Genomic DNA, 23,364 nt, shown 5'->3' with positions numbered 1-23,364 from the left:
CTTAGGGTTCAGACGGGCCTCGGTGAGCAGAACAGGGTGCTCCTCGGGGGCCACACGCCCCCCCACCTCCCACCCTGCAGCTCGTTGTAGAAGAGTGGTTCTTAACCTTTCTAATGCCGCCACCCTTTAATACAGTTTCCTCATGTTGTGGTGACCCCCAACCATAAAATTATTTTCGTTGCTACTGCATAACTGTAATTTTGCTATTGTTAATGAATCGTAATGTAAACATCTGTTTTCCGATGGTCTTAGGCGACCCTGCTAGCGGTTCTCAACCTGTGGGTCGTGACCCTGCTAGCGGTTCTCCACCTATGGGTCCCAACCTGAGAAGCTGTTTCAGCAACAGCAGCCAAGGCCTTCACCTCAAAGCTCTAGTCAAATACTTCCCCCCCACCCCCACCCCCAACATGCCTCTCGGAGGGTCATTTCCACACCAGCTAGGACTTCTTCTCCCACGTCGTGAACATTCACTTGAAAGCTACTCTCTGGCTAGCGAGGGAGAGTGCAGGACTAAAGAAAGGTCTTTGGCTTTTCTTTTAAAATGTGTTTTGATTATGGATTTCAGAGATAGAGAGATAGAAACATGGATTGGCTGCCTCCCACATGCCCCACACTAGGGATGGAGCCTGCAACACAGGCATGTGTCCTGACTGGGAACCCAATTGTCAACCTCCTGGGCATGGACTGACACGCCACCAACGGAACCACACCTGCTGAGCAGTCCTTGGCTTTTCATTGGCAAGAGAGAAAGAGTTTCTTTCTCAGAGTATGCTGCAGCGAGACGTGGTACTTCTCCTTCTCAGGTACCCCGAGGTTCCAGTCATGCACACTGCTGTTCAGTTCAAGGTGGAGATCCACAAGTGGCCGCCTTCTGGGGGGAAGGAGGAAAGCAAGAGTTAATGGCATACAAACATCAAAGGGGAGACAGGTTGTCATTACGGTGAAATGAGCCAACTAAATAGGGTAGTGCAGACCTGGGGTGGGGGGGGAGTAGGGGCTGGGAGGGGGGAAATGGGGAGATACCTGTAATACTATCAACAATAAAAATATTTTTAAAATATATTTTTATTGATTCCAGAGAGGAGGGGAAAGGGAGAGAGAGATAGAAATATCAATGATGAGAATCATTGATCAGCTGCCTCCTGCACACCCTCCCACTGGGGATCGAGCCTGCAACCTGGGCATGTGCTCTGACCGGGAATCAAACCATGACGTCCTGGTTCATAGGACGACGCCCAACCGCTGAGCCATGCTGGTTGGCTAAAAAATATTTTTTTTTCAAATGAGCCAACTGATCGAAAGTGCTTTGAACGTGTTCTTTTCTAAATACTTTACAAGCTGCTTAGTGAGTGATTCAAACCAGCGGGCAGCACTCTGGCGCACGTGACTTCAGTCCCCTTCCCCAAGGGGCAACTGAGTCAAACAGTGACCCCCCCCCTGGATTGTCTGTGCGCATGCAGAACGCATATAAAAGGCCAGTAATGCCGCAGGCGCCCTGAGTGTCCACCTTGGAACACAGAGTCACCCCTGCTCTGCGCACCCGTTAGTGCTGAACCACCACTGAGGGGGTGGGGGTTGCAGGACAGACCTAGTGCTCGGGATCAGCCAGGGCCTGGGCGGCTCACCTCTCCTGCTGCAGCATCTGGGAGAGGCACTGCAGGTAGCGGGACGGCGAGGTGGGGCGCCGCTCCAGCAGAGACACATCTGCCTTGCACAGGCTCCAGAAGAAGTCGGCGTCTGGGTGAACCGTGCAGGGTTCAGGCTGCCAGGCCTTGGCATCCATGTTGCTCACTGCTAGCCCGTCGACCTCTGGGAGGCTGGTGTCTTCCATGTGACTCTCTGACGTCTCATAATTCTGAATAAAAAAGAGCTTGGGCTTTCCCAAGAGAGAAGGGCATGCATCTCCCCTGAACATCCTCCTGATCTGATCCAAAGGCAGCCCTGAGTGAGTCCGATCCACGCCAAACAGGCTCTGCGAGCCCCCTCGGCTCACCAGGACGCACACAAAGCTGTCCTTGTCTTGGTGGTGAGTCCTGTAGGCAACTTGGCAAAGATGATGACTCAGACCCTCCATAGTCAGAAGTGAGAAACACCAGACTTCAAAGCCCAGGGAAGTGAAGGTCTGCCGAAGAACGTCTGGGGAAAAGAAAGGGGCAGGTCATAGGAACGGGTACATTACAGCGCTCAGCTCCAAACAGCTGCAGAAAGGGTGGCGTGGGTCTCGAGTCCCCTCACCTCCACCCACTCGCTGCGGGATAACATGAGGCCCCTCAGATGTAAGTGGTGACCATTTCCAGGCTCTCCAGTTCCCCTCCTGACCTGCTTCCCAGTGTGACCTCCGACTAAGCAGTGGGAACACTGGGCCAAGACTTCCTACAGTGCCCCCAGAGTCGCCGCCTAGCTTGCAGAAATCCTGGGTGGACCCTGGCTCCAGACGTAGAGGAAGGCAGGAGGAAAAACAGAGGTCGAGTGTGCTGACCTTGCCACACCTGTGGGCGGCATGCTCTTTAGGAAGTGGGTCTTCCCAGCTTTCAAAGGAAGTGATGAGACCCACCCTATGAGAACGCTGGGAGGATGACAATACAAATAAAGCTGCTGGTGCTCCGCAGAAATTAGTTCCTATTCTCTTTTTTAAAATCTTTTTGTCCATATTCTAGAAATTTCTATGGCCTTGAAACCCTAGACACTCTACCCAGTCCACTTCTTCTCCACCTGATCAGTTTACCTTCACTGGGGACATAAACACGGGCTCCTGAATTGTTTTATCTTTCTAATAGCAAAGAGAAACATCTTTTTCTTCCTCACTCAAAACTTCCAGTCTTTTTTTTTTTTAAATATTTTTTATTGATTTCAGAGAGGGGGAGAGAGAGATAGAAACATCAATGATGAGAGAGAATCACTGATCGGCTGCCTCCTGCACGCCCCCCACTGGGGATCGAGCCCGCAACCCGGGCATGTACCCTGACTGGGAATCGAACTGTGACCTCTTGGTTCATAGGTCAACACTCAACCACTGAGCTATGCCGGCCAGGCAATTCCACATTCTTTTGAGCCACTCATTAAGTTTCTGTTTCTTGCCTAAGTGACATCTCCAGTTTGTAGTTCATTTGCGGGGCAGAGAGCTGTTCCGTCTTAAACCCAGAGGCTATACAAACATCTCCTAATTCAGGTTGTCACCCAAACTATTAGCCCAGGAGCTTCTCTGGATTTCTTTCCGTGTCTCTTGACTATGTGTCCACCTCTCTTCTCCTGGGGAATGGTCTTCCGGACCCTACACTGCATTCACTCCAAACCAAACAACACAGCAGTCATTAGAACAGACATTTCTTCCACCAAGGAACAGAGGGGTCCCTTCTTCTGCTAGTTGAGACATCACAGGAAAGCATCAAGGGAGATACATAACTGAAGGTACCACAAAACTGTTGACAGATTCTCAACTTTCTACACTAACTGATGGGAACGATGTGCAGTCTGCAGAGGCCCAAATAATTCACAGGCCCACGCTGCAACCACTCGTTTTCACTTTCTTGCCCTGCAGACCTCACCGACCACAAGTGAAGTATAAAAGTGAAAGTAAGCAACCACAATTTCTTTTCTGGCTTCCCAGCAGGAAATAGGAAAAAGACAAAAGGTGGAGCAAGAAACACTGCCTTGGGTCAACAACAAGCTGGAACAGCCCTGACTGGTTTGGCTCAGAGGATAGAGTGTCGGCCAGCGGATTCAAGGTTCGATTCCGGTCAAGGGCATGTACCTTGGTTGTGGGCACATCCTCAGTGGGAGGTGTGTGGGAGGTGTGCAGGAGGCAGCTGATCGATGTTTCTCTCTCATCAGTGTTTCTAACTCTCTATCCCTCTCCCTTCCTCTCTGTAAAAAATCAATAAAGTATATTTTTTTTAAAAGTCGAACAACAGCCACTGGACAAGCCAGGGCTGGCCTGCGTGCTTTGAACTTGATCCACGCAGCCCAGGGAGCTGCGTCTCACTGTGGCCCCACTCCCTACCAGACCTGGCAGTTTCAAATATGTCCACAAACTCTTTGGTACTCCTCCCTTAAAAAGACATAAGAGTCATTCCCTCCCCTTGAAATGTGGACCACACTTGGTAACTGGCCTCTAATGACTGGAATGTGGCAGAAGGGATACTGTGACTTCCCAAAAAGGCCATGGCTTCCACCTGGCTCTTTCTCGCTTCCGAACTGCTCACTCTCGGGGCCGCCAGCTGCCATATCCTGAGAACACTCAAGCAGTCCCTGGGGTAGGCCTGCAGGAGGAACGAAGGCCTTGCACCCACTCCCCAGCCACGTGGGTGAGCCACCTGAGAAGGTCCTGGGATCCCATGCCACCCTGGACGACCCTGGCTGACCTCTGACCCTCCCTCATGTGGGAGCCTGGGCCAGAACAGCCAGCTAAGCAGCTCATAAGGCCCTCTCACAGAAGTTTGTCCTCCAAGCCACTACGTTTTGGAGAGATGGGCACACATTCTCAGATGAACAATCCATCAGCTAAGTCCTCTCGCCTCCTGCCAGGAAAAGGAAGAGGCTATAACCATGACTTAAGACTACTCACTTTTCTCCTCTGCCTAGCCCACAGGTAAGGTGAGAAAATGAATTGTATGTATCACACTAGAGGTCCAGTGCATGAATTCGTGCACAGGTGGGGTCTGGCCGGCTGTGAGGAGGGGACACGGGTGGTTGGCTGGCTGGCCCCGCCCCCTATCAGCGGCTTTTGTCCTCTTTTGCACATTCATTAATTCACACATTAATGAATTGGCTGGCCCTGCCCCCTGGTCGAACTCCCAGGGGGACAATTTGCCTATTAGCTCTTTATTATATAGGATAATCATGAAGAGATATAAAGAAGGTGCCCATCTCCTTAAAACCCTATGAGAAATAAGCATTAGCGGGGAAACGAAGGGCATGATACACAGGGGGCTGACATCCTATTAAAGAGCTCACTTGTCCTCACAGAGTCTGTGTAGCAGAGGTGGCCAGCCCTGCGCCCCTGGCCCTCGCCCGCGGGTGTGGGCAAGGCTCCCACCCCAGCACAGTGCTCAGGCTGGAACCCGAAGTGTCCCGGGAGAAAGCCTAACTAGGACCCCAGTTCCCTCCCCAGTTGTATTCCAAATGGTTCCTTTCTCTGCAAAGGACCCACAGATCTCCAATCGACTCCCTCCTCTAGGGGGCAGGAGCAATCAGGGGAACACCAGCCTCAACACTGTTTACTTGTTATCGCAGTGATGATTCACTACTTCCCAGACCCTCCCTTCCGGAGAAATTCCCTCTATCAAAGTCCTTGGAAGGAAGCCACAGTCTCGCCCTCGCCGACGTGGGCTCAGTGGATAGAGCGTCCGCCCGAGGCCTGAAGGGTCCGGTATGTACCTTGGTTGCAGCCTTGATCCGGGAGGCAACCAATCGATGTGTCTCTCTCACATCGATCAATGTTTCTCTCTCTGTCTCTTCCCCTCCCTTCCACTCTCTCTAAAAATAAATGGGAAAATATCCTCAGGTGAGATTAACAAAACAAAACAAAACAAAACAAAACAAAAAAGCCATAGTTTCTTCTGTGCTGATATGCAGGGGCAGGGGCAGGGGCAGGGACAGCTGTCTGGTGCCTTTCTCTGGGCTCCTGTGGGTTCCTGCTAGAACGGCAGCTGCCACGTGGCTGTGAGCAGGCAGCTGCATGGTACAGGGCAAAAGAGGAACCAGTCTTGGAATCATAAGATCTGAGTGTAAGTCCCAGCTCCCCACCTATTGCTGGGCCTGTGTTTTGCCTAGTCCTGAAAGAGGACTGACTTACCCAGCAGCGGGGCTAAGAAAGGGCTGGGGGCCTGAGGTCAGGGCAGGAGGTCCTTACCTAATAGAACTGGAGAAAAAAAGGCTAAAGCTGGAGGGGAAGCCAAAAACCACACAGGTCCCCAAAGCCGAGAACGGGACAATGAGAACAGCAAGTCTGGACAGGCCTCAGACCACGATGGAGCATGGTGGCGAGGTGGCATGATGTCAGCTGGGAATGCAACGTTGTCGGGCCAGCAAGAACACAGAGACAGCCCAGTCTCACTTACAGGATCAAGGGGGTGGTAACAGTGTGACTCTGAACAAGTTACAGCCTTAGTTTACTCATCTGTAAAATGGGAATAACACTATACTATGTGCTTCAAAAGGGAGCAGTGGGGATCCAAGGAGGTTTCTGCCAAGATGCTTTGGACACTGTGAGTGCTTATACATATAAGGTAGTAAATTTAAAGAAAATCAAGGCAGGCATTTCCAATCACAAAGCATGGAGCCTGCGGGTGCATCTCCTTCATGGAATCTGCCTCCTTAGGACCCAGAGAAAGGTCTCCACCTCTGAAGTTTGTTCTTCTAAGCCACTATGTTTTGGAGTGACTTACACACATTCTCAGATAAATAATTCATCAGCTAAGTCCTCTTCTCTGCTGCCAGGAAAAGGAAATGGGCTCAGAGTAGTCAGGTTCTATGTCCTCATATAGCACCGTAACTGCCCGCTGCTTTCCTGCAAATAGGGGAAGAGCAACTTGGGGGCTGAGTGGAAAATAGAACTTCAACAAACTTCAGTTCCACATTCGACTCACCCTGGAAATTCCACTCCTGACCCAGCACTATCTTTGCAAACTTGAATTGTTCTTCAGAAACCGACTTTCTGAAATGCAGGGGGGGGTGGGGGTTTCATTCTGGCTGCGCAGTTAGCAGGGCTCTTGGTGAGGGGCCAGCCCTGCCTGCAAAGCACCCCACCGACTGCCTCTGGCTTTCTCATCGCCTGCTGCTCTGCTGGAAGAGCATGTTGACTTATTCAAGGTCACAAGGGAAGCGTGCAGCATCTGCTAGAAAAATCGCAGTCTCCGCCTGGTTAAAAAGTACAGGAACGTCTTCCAGCTTTTCAGAAAGAGCCAGGGAGAAAAGAGAGAGGGCGGAATACTTCTTAAAATCGTTTATTCAGGAGCCTACACACCAACCAGAGCGTTAGATCGAGGCCCAGAGTTCACCTGTCTGTGACCTGATTCATTCACTTCTCCACTCCGTGAAGCAGGGCCTGACCACAGATGACACTACACCACGACTGGCTTTTTAATTCTACCAAACTGAGACAATTAGCCCAAACCCCCACGCCTCCGTGTGTGCTCCAAGAAGAGGTCACCGTTCCCTATGAGGATGTGTCTCAAGAACAAGCCACCAAAAAAATCACCTTATCGCCGTTCAGAGTGGCTCTGAGACCAGACTGCACCTCATTGCCTCCTTATTTGCTTCACACAGGACCAAGCATGGGGTTTTGCAAATAGTAGGTGCTCAATCAACATTAATGGGATAAAGGAAGAATAAACCTATAAATGTGTGGGGGACTTGCATACTCTCTGGGTAAAAGTCTCTCTTTTCTTTTTTTTTTTCTTTTTTTGAGGACAGAAGATAGGTAGGTATAAGAGCGTCTGCTAGATTCTGCAGTACAAATAAATGGTTTTAGAATCGCACTGAGATTAGAAGAGCATATTCCTCCCTTCATTCACCCACCAAATATTTATTGGGCTCCAGTGTGCCAGGTACTGTTCCAGGAATTGGAGACACAGTAAAAGGGATGGACAAGCCCCCCACATGGAACTTCCATTATAGCAAAGTAGCCAAGAGCAGAGGCTCTGGCGTCAAGCTTTCAAATCCCAGAGAAGTTAGGAAGGGAGTTGACCGTGTTCTGCTTGCTCACCTTGAAAATGGGGATAATAGTACCGACCTTACAGTGTTATTTATGAAGATTAAGTGAGAACCCATGTAAAGGAATTAGCACATAGTCGAGTTCAAATCAATTTTACACTCTGATCACCGCCACTCTCAAGTTAGTCATCATATGACTGTTAGTCCCTTTCAGATCCCTTGTCTCAGTGGGCAATAATGTTTCTTACCAGACTCCTACACGCTTCCCAAACGTCCAGCCTTAACCACATGACAGAGTTAACCAGGCAAGAGACAAAAGAAACCCCAGGCAGTCACTCTCGATGAAGCCCCCAGGCTGTTCAGGTGGAAATGAAGACAGGAGGGGTGCTCTGCGTCATTAAGACCACTGCTAGCCAAAGCAGGATTCGAAAATCTCCAGGACGGCAGCTGGCCACTGAAGGGCTGGAGGCCTAGGATAAAGGTGAGAAGAAGAAGCCGTGCCTTCCACTCGCCTTAATCAACACTCTGCAGGGGCTCTGAGTCTCAGCTGGGCTTACGATGGGCCCTGGGCCCCTCAGCAGATAAACCCACAGCACAGTGGGAGCAGAGTGTGCTGTCTTGTTGCTTAGCTGTTCATTGGCCACCTGTGCCCAGGAGGAGCTGTAAAAGAGGCTTCAAGCCCTGTTAATTGTTTTGCTCCCAGAGGCAGGGAGGGCTTGAGTCAAGGAAGCAGACGTACAAATGCACTAGAGGCCAATACCTGCTCCTACCTCAGACCAAAGACACAGATGCCCCGGGCTCTACCTCCACTTCTCCCCTCCTTTCCATCCTCTCCAATCAGGTCTTTCTCCTCCCTCACCCTCCCTGGGCCCTGGCCTTGGACTCAGATTCTGTCTCTGCCAAGCCGGTTCACACTGATGACTGGTAGGAGTGGTCTGGCTAGCTTACCACCTGGGTGTTTCCTCAGTTTCAGCCTCTCAAGTTACCCCTGCATTCCACCCAGCTCCAGCCTGTGGGGATCTGCCCCACTCAGCCGGGCCCAGCCCCAGAGCAGGCCTCAGCCCCCAGTTCTCTAGGCCCTCACTCGTCTGGGATCAGACTCCTTGCACCACGCACAAAGCCATGCAAGTTCTAGCTGAGTGATGTGCAACCCAAGTTAAACAAACGAATGGGGAGAAGCATGTTAGCTGGCATCTAGTACCTGTTTACATGGACCAGGCACCACTCTAAGCCCAATCTTCCTGTGACGTGGGCCCTGTTACTCACGCTTCCCAACCTTCCGGTGAGGTAGGCCCTGTTACTAATCCATTTTACAGAATAGAAACCGAGACATAGAGAGGAAAATTGCCCAAGGTCACAAGCTAGCACATGGCAGAGCCATGGTTCACACCCAAGCAGCAATCATATTCCAGAGCCCAACTCTGACCACACTCCTGAAATGCAGGAACATACACATACACGTTCAGTCCCTGCCGGCAAGAGGCCCAAAACCTAGCCCGGGAAGCAAGCACAGACAATGGATTTTAGCCACCAAGTCACAGCAGATCATGGCTTTATCTGTGTAATTCTCTTTATGCCACAGATGTACATCCCGTGCCATGTGCACCTGGGAACTCAAATGAATGAAAGAGAACTGATTAAAATGGAAAGCAGAAGACAACCACACAGTCTCTTTTAAAGCAGAAGTTACTCATTGAGATAATATCTGCTCTTCTTATATGGGTACTAATGGCTACAAAAGAAAGGACACTTACATATACTGAGAAACCAGCATTTCTCACATCTAACCAAAAATAGGAAACAAGAAAGAGAGATCATGTCAGAAATCCTGGGATATCCGGTCTAATGTTTGCTAATTTGATCTTCTGTTAGATTCTCTGCCCATACATCCATGGCAACATTTGAAGTGAGCCTAAAAGCTAGCTCTGGTTCATTCCGAGAGGATGTTGGAGAGCCGGAAGGAAACAGGGGAGACAGAACGAGCAATTCTTTTAAGGAAGAGATAGGGAATTAAACATGTTATTCCACTTAACTAGCTTTTCCTCATTCTCTTTAGATGCATCACCACTGACTGATCTCATTTGAGTCACCAAAATTGGACAATCAACCCAGATGCAAACAGTGGTGACACACAGATAGCTCAGACTCAGGGCAAAATGCCCACAGTGCGGGGTGCAGAACTAAGTGACACACTGCCTCTGAGAGAACACACACTTATCATATTTTCAATGTTCCCCCAAAAAACGTTCACGGTCTCTCTGGGTGAAATGATGAGGCATCTGGTAATACTGAAGCCAGAAAGCCTTCCATTTCACCACCACCCCCACCCCCACCCCCGGTCCAGGACTCCTCTCCGCCACAGCATCCAGCATGGGAAGACAAGGCTAAAGCTTAACAACTTTCACAAACCACGCCTTTGTGACAGACAACAAGCTCTGTGTTCCCCAAATCCCCTTTCAGCTTCCTCCTGACACACAGCTAGACTGAGTTCCTTGTCTACTGGGGTTGGGTGAAGCCATACAAGGGAGTTCTGACCAGTGGAATGTGGGTGGAAATGATGCAGACCGTCTGGCTGGTGTGTCTCAATGATTCAGCATCGACCTCTGAACCAGGAGGTCACATGCCTAGGTTGCAGGCTCCATCCCCACTGTGGGGGGAGGGGGCAGGAGGCAGATGATTCTCTCTCATCATCGATGTTTCTATCTTTCTATCCCTCTCCCTTCCTCTCTCTCCAAAATCAATAAAAACATATTTTTAAGAAATTGGGCATACCATTCTGAGGCCTGGTCCCCAAATGCACGTGGGATCATGCACTCCCTTCATCCACCAGCCAGACAGAGAGGATCCTGTGGGAAACTCCGGGGCCTCTGACGATGAAGCCACTAAATAACCAAATGGAACCCTAGCCCAGCAGTGTTCAGTCTTTTCCACCTCATGGCACACATAGACCGATGACTAAAATTCTGCGGCACACCAAAGAAATGTTTTTGCTGATCTGACCCAAAAAAAAAAGGTCTAATTTTTTTAGCTATTGTTGTGTTAGCTGTTCTCATTTTCTTTATCTGTCCATCGAAGGGAAAAGAGGTCAGTGCCCCTGGCTAAATATAGTCAGGTATGGCATGTTGTCAACATCCTTGCAGCGCACCACTTAAAAATTCGCTGCCTTAGCCCAATCCACACTGGACTGTGACCTGAAAGAGGAACTCCCCTTCCTGCAGAGGTGGGCAGTGGTTTGTGAGAGCCGCGAGTGTTCATCAGGCCAGCGGGTGTAGCCTGCCTGTGCCGTGGTCTCACGCTGGAGGCTAAAGCAGTTACCCTGCAGCACCCACACCTACCTGTGTCATTGCCGATGCAGTCCAGGATCAGGCAGATTCCCAAGGGCTTGCTCTGCATCCTGTATCTGTCCTCGGAGAGGGGCTGGAAAACAAAGCAGGGACTGTTAAAGACCCTGGGCACCGCTGTTTCCCCGAGGTCTCCCCTGTGCACCCTTTCCTTCTGGGTTTTCTTCAACGGCCCTTTGGCAGGGAAGTCAGTCAACAGACAGAGCCTGGCGTCTTCCCGGCTGACATTTCCATTTAATATCAAATTGTTCCTCTATTCAGGGAACGTGCTTAAGACAACAAGCTATTTCTGTTTTTATTTCATTGTAAGGAGAATCGCAGTCTCTTTACACGTATCTTAGCTTTGCAGGAGAAAGATCATTTCAGACAGAGAGAAAAGATGGATCACATATTTCTCAGAAACCTCAGTTTGTACAAGTGATATCTTTGCAAACGAGTATAAAAGGCAGCCCCCCACACCAAAACCGGTTTGGCTCGGTGGATAGAGCGTCAGCCTGCGGACTGAAGGGTCCCAGGTTCGATTCCGGTCAAGGGCATGTACCTTGGTTGCAGGCACGTCCCCAGTAGGGGGTGTGCAGGAGGCAGCTGATATAATGTCTCTCTCTCATTGATGTTTCTAACTCTCTATCCTTTTCCCTTCCTCTCTGTAAAAAAATCAATAAAATATATATTAAAAAAAAAAAGGCAGCCCCCTTATTGCCTCTCCTTACAGAGGTGATCAGCCCAAGAAAAAGCAAGTCAAGGTTCAGTGTCTCAGCTCCTGATGTGCTCAGCAATTACTCAGCTGACCAGGGACGTGGCCCTTGGAATTTCCCTGCATTCCAAAGTTCACCAACACATCCACTCCAGCATCTTTCTCCTCGCTACGTCCACGGTTCCCCTTCAGAAGAGGACTCGGGAGAAGGACACTCTCAGAATCCTATCGCTGTCACTAGAAATTCTTAATGGACGGGTATGTTTAAAGCAGCCAGGGTTCTCCACAGAGCGTGTGCATGTGGCGCAATCCCAAATGAGAAAATGGATTCTGTACCCGAGGCAGAAATGCTCCTGATTCTTGAACGGACGTCTTCACTGGTTCTCCTGCAGGATGAGAGGGAAATGGCTTACAAAGCTGAAGGAGACTTAGCCCACTCCACGCTGGCTGAGTTCCTTCATATCACAAGGGTCTCTTCCCCTATTTCTTTCCCCCACTATCTCTTCTCTCCTCAGCTATACTCAGCCCCAAGGGTTTTCTGACCTTGCACTGAAAAACCTAACTGATGTGCCCAGCCAGCATGGCTCAGGAGTTGAGCATTGACCCAGGAACCAAGAGGTCGCTGATTCGATTCCAGGTCAGGGCACATGTCCAAGTTTCTGGCTCAATCCCCAGTAGGTAGCCCATTGATGATGTTCCTCTCTCTCTCTCCCTCTCCCTTCCTCTCTCTGAAAAATCAATAAAAACATATTTTGTAAAAAGAAAACCTAACTGATAAGGTAACCCAAGTTTCTGTGCTAAAGAAGGGTCATGGAGAAAAACTGCTAAGTAGCAACTGAAAGAAGGCTCCATCTTGCCCTTCTCCAGGTGAGGACCAGGTGAGTTTTTAACTTGAGACTCTAATAACTTCACCACAATAGCAATAGCTTTCCTATCTGTGCTACAACTGTGGGCAAACCCAAGGGAACAGCCTTAGAGACTGAACAGATGGCCAGGTTTTCTTAGCCCAGTGATACTGGGAGATCATAACATTAAATGTCCATGGCAAATCGGGGACAGTGAGCTTAGCAAATGTAGGTGAGCCTACAGCACATTCTGTTAGATAAAAATGACTTTCTTAGCCCAGGGAGGTAGAGAAACCATCAGTTTTAAAGCCATAAAGGGCTGGCGCGAACCCTAGCACCATCACGAACAAGCTCTGTGAACTTGGGCAAGTTTCTTCCTGAAGTCTCAGGAGTTTTTTTAATCTCTAGGAACAAACCAAAATCTGCTTTATACTATTGTTGCAAAAATGAGAAATAATGTCTAAAGACAGGCCAAGAAAATGTCAGGAATGATAAGGCTTGGGGGAAATGAGCATTTTCAAAGCTGTAAAAGTTGAATCATTCTTTTTAAAGAACAACTAGCAACACCCTTTAAAACAACATCCTGCTTCTAGAAGTTTATCTTATGGCAATAATAGAGAAGTGTGCAAAAATGTCAAGGACATATACTGAAGGACTGCCCCAAGCTAAAAGGAAACTAAAAGTCTACCCATATGAAATGGGGTAAATAAATTATCCTATATAATAAAAGGGTAATATGCAAATAGACCAAATGGCGGAATGACCGGTCGCTAAGATGCACACTGACCACCAGGGGGCAGTCACTCAACGCAGGAAGTGCCCCTGGTAGTCAGTACGCTCCCACAGGGCTGATGGCTGGTGGCGCAGTGGCCCGCCTCCGCGGCAGTGCTAAGGATGTCCAACTGCGGCTTAAGCTGTCAGTTAGACATCTCCCGAGGCCTCTCAGACTATGAAAGGGCACAGGTTTGGCTGAGGGACGCCTCTCCCCTCCCCTCCGCCCTGCACTGGGCCTCTAATGTCCATATAATGGATATTATGCAATGTTAAAAAGGATGAGATCTTTATGTATTTGACATGAAAAGATATGCAGAATATATTGAGGAACAAATGGATTACTAAATATTATAATATTGATCTAGTGTACTTAAAAATATGTATTTGTGTGCATATATTTATACATCTGTATGTGAAAAATAAGAGTTTTATTAGAGGGATATAAATCAAACGTTAATCAGATTATGTTGATACTTGTAATTAAGAGAAAAATTTCACTTTATCTTTTTATATTTTAGCAATCATGGATTAACAGAATTTTAAAAATCACAGAATGATCTCTGTAATATGCCTTTCTCCACTTAAGGCACTTAGTAAGAGCTTCATAAATTGTATCATCATCATTATCATCATTCAGATGAAATCTATTTAGAAATTCAAATTAATATGAATACAGGGCTTGATTATTTTAAACTTCTATTAGATTAAGGCCAAGAATGCTTTCTTCTTTTATTAGCAAATCAACCATGTCCAGGCCAAAGCAGCTCTCCTAGGATCATTAAGGTGTGGAGAGCTTCACTTACCTCACCTGTGCAAGCCCAGTCAAGAACAAACCTGCCGTTAGCACAGTGGAAAGAACACAGATTGCTTTTAATCCCCATCCAGATCTACCAGGTGTCCTGTTTCCCTTTAAACAGCTTTCAGAATGCTAATGCTCACCACCTCGCCAGCGTTTTAAGAAATGCCGTCACTTCAGGAATCAATTCGCTCCTCCGTAGCTTTTCCCGGAGCACAAAGTTTTAGGTATGAAATGACAGGCACGGGCTTCACCATCTGGCTAATCCGGGCAAAATGCTTTTCTGTTTCCAAGTGCACGCAGACAGCATACAGGCTGCCACGCAAAGATAGCTTCCATCAGGCCACTGCCCTACTCCCGTGTTCATGATCTCCACGACACACAGGACAAGTCCAAGCTCCTCGGGTAAGACCGGGCCCTCCTTACCTGCCTATCCATCCCTGCCTGCCTCCAGGCGTCCTGAGCCATCTCCACTGCAGTGTGACCGAGTCTCAGCCTCGTTTCAAGGAGGACTCGAGACAAGCCAAAGAAATACACTTGTCAAAATAGGTGGGATCGCGTGCTAGTGTCAGAGAGATGCGAGAGATCATACAGGTTGAATTTACTAGGTTTTTAAATTGTACTTTTTCCTTTCTTTTTAGGAGCGGGGGATGTCATCTATAGAGTACCTAGACTTTAAAATGGACTCTAACACAAGATCTTAGTGACCTTTCTTCTTCCTGCTGCTGGATATTTGCTTTAACATGGCTCATTATCATGGCTAGATTAATGTTTAATGTGTCCTGGTTATTGTTTCCTTTCAGGCAGAAACAGAGAGCCAAGAAGATGAAGCTGATAGAGTAAGAGGTGTTTAAATTCAACTAAGTGTATTCGGTAAGTAACTAGAAATGCCAATGAATACATTTTAAGAGTTCATCTGCTTTTGGGGAGCTTTAATTAGACTGTATAGATAAAGGAAATGGCCAACTCTAAAAAAGAAAACATTATGTACTAGAATTATCAAGCATTTACAAAGAAAAAACATAAAGAGAAGTCAGTCTTACTTTGAATGCCAGGATCTCTCACCATGAGTCTTTGTCCTTTATTCCTCCCATTCTGAAACTTCAAATATAAAGAACAAGGTCACAGTCCCTGTTAGTGTCTCCAGGGTCACATTCTGTTACACCTCCTTAAATACGTCTATAGAATTTTTACCCAGGAAAAAACCAAAAGTATCACATTCACTGTCCAATTATCTAAAGAATAGCAAGAGCTATTAACTCCATGAATCCTACATCTTGTAGCCAAAGAACAAGGCAACTCTTTTCAAAAAGTGAAAATACAATTAATGTGTAAATATGCTAAATTAGCATATTTGAATGTTTCACAAGAGCTCAATAAAGTCAGCTGTCATGGTGTAGTAGAATTGCTATAAAAACTCCAAGACAGCCCAACTGGGTGTGGCTCAGTGGTTGAGCATTGACCTATGAACCAGGAGGTCATGGGTTTGATTCCCGGTCGGGGCACATGCTCAATCCCCAGTGCGGGGGAGGGGAAGGAGTGTACAGGAGGCAGCCAATCAATGTTTCTCTCCCACCATTGATGTTTTTATCTATCTCTCTCTTCTTCTCCCTTCCTCTCTGAAATCAATCAATAAAAATATTAAAAAAAAAAAAAGAGCTCCAAGACAGAACAAGCTGTTGAAACATGTGATTAACCTCAAACCTGATCCTTTAACACAGAGGCAATGTAGTATGGTTAAGAGTGGGAGTTCTAGCTCACATAAACCTGGCTATAGATTTTGTTTCTGCCACTTACTAGCTCTGTAACCTCAAGCAAGTTATTTAACCTCTATATATCTGTTTCTTTATCCTCAAAATGAGGACAATAGCGGTACCTACCTTATACATTTTTTGTGAAGGTTAAATATATTCAAAGCACTCAGGACAGTGCTTAGCGTATGAAGTGCTTAAAGACTGTCCAGTTGCTGTTTTTCTATATAATTGCCTAGCTAAACACAAGCCACACGTGGGCTTGAATCTTGGTAACAGCTACCACTTCTGAGGGCTACAGTGGGATTAATCAGAGAATTAAAGATTGAACCGACCCTTTCTTCTCAGATGACAGGTCCTGTGTAAGGTACACATCCCACATACTGTCAACCATCTGATACGCTCAGCTTTCAAATGACAGTTCTCCACTGAGGCTATCCTAGCCAAAAGAGAGAAGTAGACTGTTCATTAAACTGTGTCTTTAGCTACGTCTGTGTGTCTAAATTAATGAAAAACATGTCACTTGCTTTTATCCCTAATAACCAGTGACTTAGCCATAGGTTGATGATAGTAAGTAGAAGTTCAAGCTCCACATGGATATGCATTCACTTTTACATACTACTAAAGATATATAACATTAAATCGAAGCTAGATTTCAGAAGCATTATATTGAGCCTTTGCCGGTGTGGTTCAGGTGGTTGAGTGTCGTCCCGTACACATAAATGCAATAAAATAAGCATTATATTGCAGAGTCATACAACTTTTTTATTCTACAATATGTTGGTATCATGTGCCATTTAATGCCACTATATCTATTTTTATTGATTTGAGAGAGAGGAAGGGAAAGGGATAGAGAGATAGAAATATCGATTGGCTGTCTTCTGCACGTTCCCCACGCAACCCGGGCATGTGCCCTGACCAGGAATCGAACTGGGGACCTGTTAGTTCAGGGGTTGACGCTCAACCACTGAGCAACACCAGTTGGGCTGCCACCATAACTTTTAAAGCACTTTTGCAGCCATGTATGAGTTAATATCCAGGTATTCGGCTCCTAAATCTTGTGAGCAATTCCCTGAATTCATATGCTACAGTGCCTGCTTATTAAATGAATGAATGATCAGGGTCACAGATTAACATAGCAAATTTAAGGAGATGTTTACACACAGAGCATGTGAGTTCTCAATGGGCTACAAAGACAATGAACACAATTACTTCCATTAACAAAACAGAAAGACAATAGTAAAAATGGGACAGGCTTTTAACTAAGAACGGTGACATAATTTATATTAGAGAGACAATAGCAGAGAAAGCTCAGAATATCTGAATCAGCATCCTAAACCAGTTTTGTCTCATCATTTAATATTACAGAGATTCAGCCCTAACCGGTTTGGCTCAGTGGATAGAGCGTTGGCCTGCGGACTGAAAGGTCCCAGGTTCCATTCCGGTCAAGGGCATGTACCTTGGTTGCGGGCACATCCCCAGTAGGAGGTGTGCAAGAGGCAGCTGATCGATGTTTCTCTCTCATTGATGTTTCTAACTCTCTATCCCTCTTCCTTCCTCTCTGTAACAAATCAATAAAATATATTTAAAAAAAAAAAATAATAATAATAATAATATTACAGAGATTCAGAGAGACAAAAGAAAGCATGATTGATTCTTGGAAAACGACAGACATATCTAAGCAATGGCGTATCTAATATGTAGTTTATTACATACACCACGGTGGAGCAGGGATTGGGCCCAGTTCTGGTGACAGCTGGAGGTGGGTAATCACTTAGCGTTCTTTAGGACTATGTTTTCTTATTTGTTCAGTGAGCGGTCGGACAGTATAATCCTTAACATCCTTTTCAGCTCTGACATTCTACTGCTCAGTGGTATCTCTTACAGCTCATGTTCTTCATGAAACTATTTCTATCACAGGGGCAGTTAATGCTTTCATCACGTGCTTTTATGAAAGTTTTTATCATTTAACCATGAAATTGCACTCTGATCTAAGTCCTCACTACACATTCCACATATCATTATATGGGGAGGAGGATGAGATTATACTAAGATTGACTCCTCAGAATAAAACGTATTTAGGTTCACAAATCAATAACATCTCTCAATAACAAAAATGAAAGGGTTAATCAAGAAACAGGGCTCTCACTCAGCAGGGGCTAACAGAAGAAAGCTCGTTCTGCAAGCCGAAGTCTGGCACAAACATGTTCCCCTTCAGCGGTTATTTCACAGAAATTCCTGAAGAGCATGACTCTGCACAGCCCCCGGGAAGAAGGACAAAGGGCAAGGCCGTAAAACTAAAACTCTGACGGGGGCAAGGTCCTGATAGTGTGTCAGCCTAAGCAGGCGTCCTCAAACTACGGCCCGCGGGCCACATGCGGCCCGCCGAGGACATTTATCTGGCCCGCTGGGTGCCGCTGCCTGTCCTGCTTAGCAGCCGACACGTCCTGGGCCCGCAGTGCGCATAGGAATTTGTTCATAGTTTTTTTTTTTAAACTATAGTCCGGCCCTCCAACGGTCTGAGGGACAGTGAACTGGCCCCCTGTTTAAAAAGTTTGAGGACCCCCTGGCCCTAAAGCCATCTGCAAGCTCTCCCTACGCGCATAAAAAGCCTGCTCCCTCCCCATTCGCCACTGATTTTTCGAACTCAGTCCACCTGCACCCAGGTGCCTTGAATAAATACCTTTTTGACTACACTGAGCCTTGAGTCAGTTCTGTGCGACCCCGGCCCAACTCCGAACCTTTCAATAAACACTTTTGCCGACATCATTAAAATAAGCTCAATAAAAAGCAAATGCCCAGAGAGGTAAATACAAATGTATTTATTTGGAATTATTATTTGTCTAAGCAAAAGATTGGAAATAATCTAAATACATAGACACAAAAAAAGGCTGGACTAGAAAGAATTATAATGAGATAACATTTTTGTATCATTTTCCAAATTATCTCAATGAACATGTGACAGCTTTGTACATAAGTTGTTATATATATATATATATATTTTTTAAAAACACATGCACATTTCTAACACAATTTTTTCGCGTGTTAAGTGGAGTACATAGTGTGAGAATATATATTTTTTTCATGAAATCTCTGAAGCTTTTTCATGCTGTGATTCCAGGCATTTGCTCCAGACTCACCCTTAAGTTATATGAAGGGTCCTTAAGACTCAAGTTTGGGAGCGATGCCTGGAGGCCATTTACATAACTTGTTTCTGCTCCTTGAGCTGTAAGCAGAAGAGATTTAAGGTTTACCAATTATTATTAAATGAATCTTCAACAGTGGCTCAGTCCAAGGTCAATCATCACCTGTCAAAACACCCTCAACTCCCCAGCCACCTTACTTAATTCAAAATATCAGATCAGATGACTCTTCTTCCACCAGCATCATTAAGAAAGGACTAAAAATGCTACTCTTGTAGTTGATCTTTTATCAGTCATTTGGGGTGGAGTAGGAGGTGGTGGGGGGGGGGGTGTTCTGTAGATCACTGGGTCTCAGCCATGTCCTTCAGGCTGTGACTCTGGGGGCAGTAGACTGCTAACAGGCCCCAAGCTGAGGCTGAGTCTAAAAGACAATGGGGTGGGGGACATGCCAGAGAAGGCCAGTGTGAATCTGGTCCCCTTTACCAAGGGAGGGGTTTTCAGCAGAACAGATGCCCTTTTTCATGAGAAGATTTTGTGAAACTCAGAACATACGCAGGGCAGCCATGGGACCCCAGTGACGAAATCCCACCCAGAGTTGGATGGTGATCAGGCCAAACACTGGAGCAAGGCAGCAGGGCATATCCTCAAAAGCCCTGAATGTCCACAGCACCTCCACCAGGTACAGAAAGGGGGGTGCAAACTCTTTCTGGAAGGTGGGAATGTTAAGAACTGCTTGGCGGCGTGTTGGAGAAGGCCAAGACTCTTTGGTCATGGTCGTGGAGTGATGAAGTCAGCAGATCTGGGATATGAAAGATATAAAGGGATATGATCTCTAATCACAGGCTAACAGGGGGCTGTGAAAATTCAGGTTCTTTCCATCCACCCAACCATGAGTATTTACCAACCAAACCTACCCTGCACAGGGTACTTTCCAGACCACCGAAAGGCCAACATTCTGCTTACCAGACTGCTTGTATTTCTGGATTTTTGTCTTCAGGTCTATTCTGTGGATGTTCTTCAGACATTTTTCTAATAATTCCAGTTGATCTGGAGCAACCAGATTTAGCTTCTCCAATTCCATCACAAGATCCAGGAAACTCTAAGAGAGCCACCAACAAGAAATAAATGTCAGTAGGGCTGACTATTAAGCCCCATATGCAAAACTCAGGCTGTGGGTTTATAACAGCAAGAAAAGGTGATAAGTGGAGCTCCTTCAGACCTTCAGGGATCCTAAACTAGATTCTCTGTTTGATAGTTCTTCCAAGGCCAGGTGCAAATTACTCTCCTGAGGTGTACGCAGCAAAGAGGTAGTGGGAAGTCTTTTGGTGGCCAACCTGTACCTAGGTTGGGGATGGACACATGGCCCTTTTGTGTCATCAAGGAATAAGGTGAGAGAGAGGGCCTAAAAATACAGTAAAATCCTCCAGAGCTGCTTCTCTTTCAAACACTCAGGCTGGTGTTATAGTAAAAAACTCTACGGGCTTTCCTGAAAAAGGAAGAGAGAATGTAGTTTGGGGAAACTTTTTGCTAGGAAAACCCCAATGATACTGTTTTGAAGTTCCTAAAATTTTTAATCAATGCTGGCCATTCCAACTCACTCTGATTCAGGGGATATGAGGAGGCAAAATTTCAAGGTCAGGGCATTTTGTTACTCAGGCATTTGGGGAAATAGGCATTGCCTTTGGTTTCACTTCCCTTCTGCTTAACATTTGGTTGCTGATGTGCTATTTTTATTCTAAAATAGAATAACCATGCCCTGGCCAGTTTTGCTCGGTGGGCATGGGCCTGTGGACCGAAGGGTCCTGGGTTCGATTCCAGCCAAGGGCACATGCCCAGGTTGCGGGCTTGATCCCCAGTGTGGGGCATGCAGGAGGCATCCAATCAATGATTCTCTCTCCCTCTCCCTTCTCCCTTCTTCTCTGAAATCAATAAAATTGTATTTAAAAAAAAAAAAAACCAAAACCCATACTGTTCTCACTTTCTGCCTTCCCTCACCCCCAGCTTGGGCCTCCTTGCTCAAACGCTTGCTGCCCTCTCTTCACACCATAGAGAGTATCCTCCAATTTCCGATGGGCTCTTGGGAATATTAACCAAGAAAAAGAAAACACACCTTATCCTTGGCTGTCTTGCCTCGGCCCATATAATCCTTCATGAGAAAAATTAATGAGGACATATCAGATTTATCCAAATGTTCACCAATCTCAGTCATCAGCACCCTGTGAAACAGACAAGTTTCTTTAGTCAATTCAGATACCAGTCCCAGTGAGACCACCAAGAACCTATGCCTCCTCTATGCCAATAATTGGTTAAAAGACTCGTTCTTGTCCCCATATGAATGTACCCCCATAAGACAGAAAGCCTAGATCACCCCAGAAGGAGATCTTAAGGGAACTCCAAAAGATAACTCATCTTTTCCCCAGTTTTCAGTAGGAGATGGTACCTCTCTTCCCAACTAACTACTACTCTGAAAACAACTGAGAGAATAAAAACTTCCCTAAAGAATCCCCTAGCTCCCCCAGAAGTTATGAAGAAATAAGTAAAGAACCTGAATGACTAAGATGAAGACAGAAATAGGATTGAAAATGATCTTCTCTGTTGAACAACCTCCCAGGTGATGAGGATGCTGATCTGGGGACCATACTTTGAGTCACAAGATTCTAAAGCAAACACCCGGCCCACTCTGAAACTCAAAGCGTAAAGGTTATCTAGAGCCTGGGAACTGTGACCACAGAGGTCCTGCTCTAGAAAGCCCCTCCTAACTCAGCCAGTCACCTCTGCCCCAGTGAGAGCTACCACCATGCTTTATCGGGCTTAAGGGCTGTTTTCCCAATTAGACTCGCAGAATCTTGAGTACGTAAAAGTCTTCACTTACTTTGCTCCAGCACTTTCCAAATACTAGGCTGGCATATATCAGCCCACAAAAACAAAACAAAACAAAACAAACTACTTAACAAATGAATAAGCGGCCCTAGCCCAGTTTCGCTCAATGGATAGGGCATCAGCCTGCAGACGGAAGGGTCTCGGGTTCAATTCCAGTCAAGGGCACATGCCCGCATTCTGGGCTCGATCCCCAGTAGGGGGCATGCAGGAGGCAGCCAATTGATGTTTCTATCTCCCTCTCCCTTTTTCTCTCTCTCAAATCAATAAAAACATATTTTTTAAAAAATAACATCATTGATGTTTCTATCGCTCTCCCCCTCTCCCTTCCTCTCTGAAATTAATTTTTAAAACGTACATTAAAAAAATGAATAAATAAATCTAGCACTCCCCTCCTATTGCCTGGCCTTCCTGCCAAAAGGCCCTGAGAAACTGCCTCCGCACTCACCAACCATAGGAAACAGGAAATGTTGAGTGCTCACTAACTTATTCACAAAAACCCAGTCGGTGCCTTCCAAAAAGTTTTAAGGTTACTGATACCATATGATGGTTATGATGGTTGGAGAAGTGGAAAATGACCAAGAATAACAACAGCAACAATTACATTTGCAGAGTGCTTCACAGTTTTAAAAGGTACTTCACATGCTAGATTATTACAATTGAGCCTCACAAACAAACTTGTGAAATTAGGTGTTATATTATTCTTAGCTTTACCACTAGGAAAAAGAAGGCCCAACCAATGTTAGCGGCTGGATCAGCTTACCAGGCCTGTACCTGACAGTTCTGAGGCTTGAATCAGGACGTCAGACCTCAAGTCTCAGACACTTCCCAAGACCCGTACTGCTTTCAACTCTCTTTAATATATTTTTAAATTTTTAATAATACACATCATCTGCAAATGTACATTATTGATATAATAAAGGCTGGTGGCCCAGCTGGTGTGGTTCAGTGGATTGAGCATTGGCCCCTGCACCAAAAGGTCACCGGTTCAATTCCCAGTCAGGGCACATGCCCGGGTTTCGGGCTTAATCCCCAGTAGGGGGTGTGCAGGAGGCAGCCAATTGATGTTTCTATCTCCCTCTCCCTTCCTCTCTCAAATCAATAAAAACATATTTTTTTAATATATTTTATTGATTTTTTACAGAGAGGAAGGGAGAGGGATAGAGAGTTAGAAACATCGATGAGAGAGAAACATCGATCAGCTGCCTCCTGCACACTCCCCACCGGGTATGTGCCCGCAACCAAGGTACATGCCCTTGACCGGAATCGAACCTGGGAGCCTTGAGTCCGCAGGCCGACACTCTATCCACTGAGCCAAACCAGTTAGGGCTAAAAACATATTTTTTAAAAATAACTAAAGGCTGGTGGTCTGGAGAAAAAGGAACTGCTAATTTAAGCAGTTCCCAACAAGTTTTATATGATGGTTGGAGAAGTGGCTCTGTGCACCCCAGAACCTCCAAGAGAGCTTTGTGTGAGCAAAAGGAGCAACT

General features: G+C 46.4%; 1 protein-coding gene across 6 annotated transcripts in view; it reads right to left on the bottom strand.

Moving 5' to 3' along the window:
* The window catches only part of CFLAR (CASP8 and FADD like apoptosis regulator), a 38,915-nt gene that overhangs the window by 1,421 nt on the left and 14,130 nt on the right, over nt 1-23,364 (bottom strand). For 3 of the 6 annotated variants that reach the window (XM_080670773.1, XM_080670775.1, XM_080670774.1), the window contains exons 3-10: nt 21,108-21,213; nt 19,961-20,096; nt 18,995-19,080; nt 15,147-15,204; nt 12,025-12,074; nt 10,989-11,070; nt 1,626-2,136; nt 517-871 (exon numbers count right to left, since the gene is read on the bottom strand). In XM_080670773.1, the coding sequence (XP_080526899.1) occupies nt 733-871; nt 1,626-2,136; nt 10,989-11,070; nt 12,025-12,074; nt 15,147-15,204; nt 18,995-19,080; nt 19,961-20,096; nt 21,108-21,213 (1,168 nt within the window). In that variant the 3' untranslated portion in view covers nt 517-732. Of the gene's footprint in view, nt 1-516; nt 872-1,625; nt 2,137-10,988; nt 11,071-12,024; nt 12,075-15,146; nt 15,205-18,659; nt 19,081-19,960; nt 20,097-21,107; nt 21,214-23,364 lie in introns of those variants that run through there. The other 3 variants (XM_080670777.1, XM_080670772.1, XM_080670776.1) reach the window with 3 other exon arrangements.

This window comes from Plecotus auritus (assembly GCF_963455305.1).
Source record: "Plecotus auritus genome assembly, chromosome: 5".
NCBI classification, from domain to species: Eukaryota; Metazoa; Chordata; class Mammalia; order Chiroptera; family Vespertilionidae; genus Plecotus; species Plecotus auritus.
Note: the sequence above shows the minus strand (reverse complement) of the source record. Positions and strands in the feature narration are given on the sequence as shown.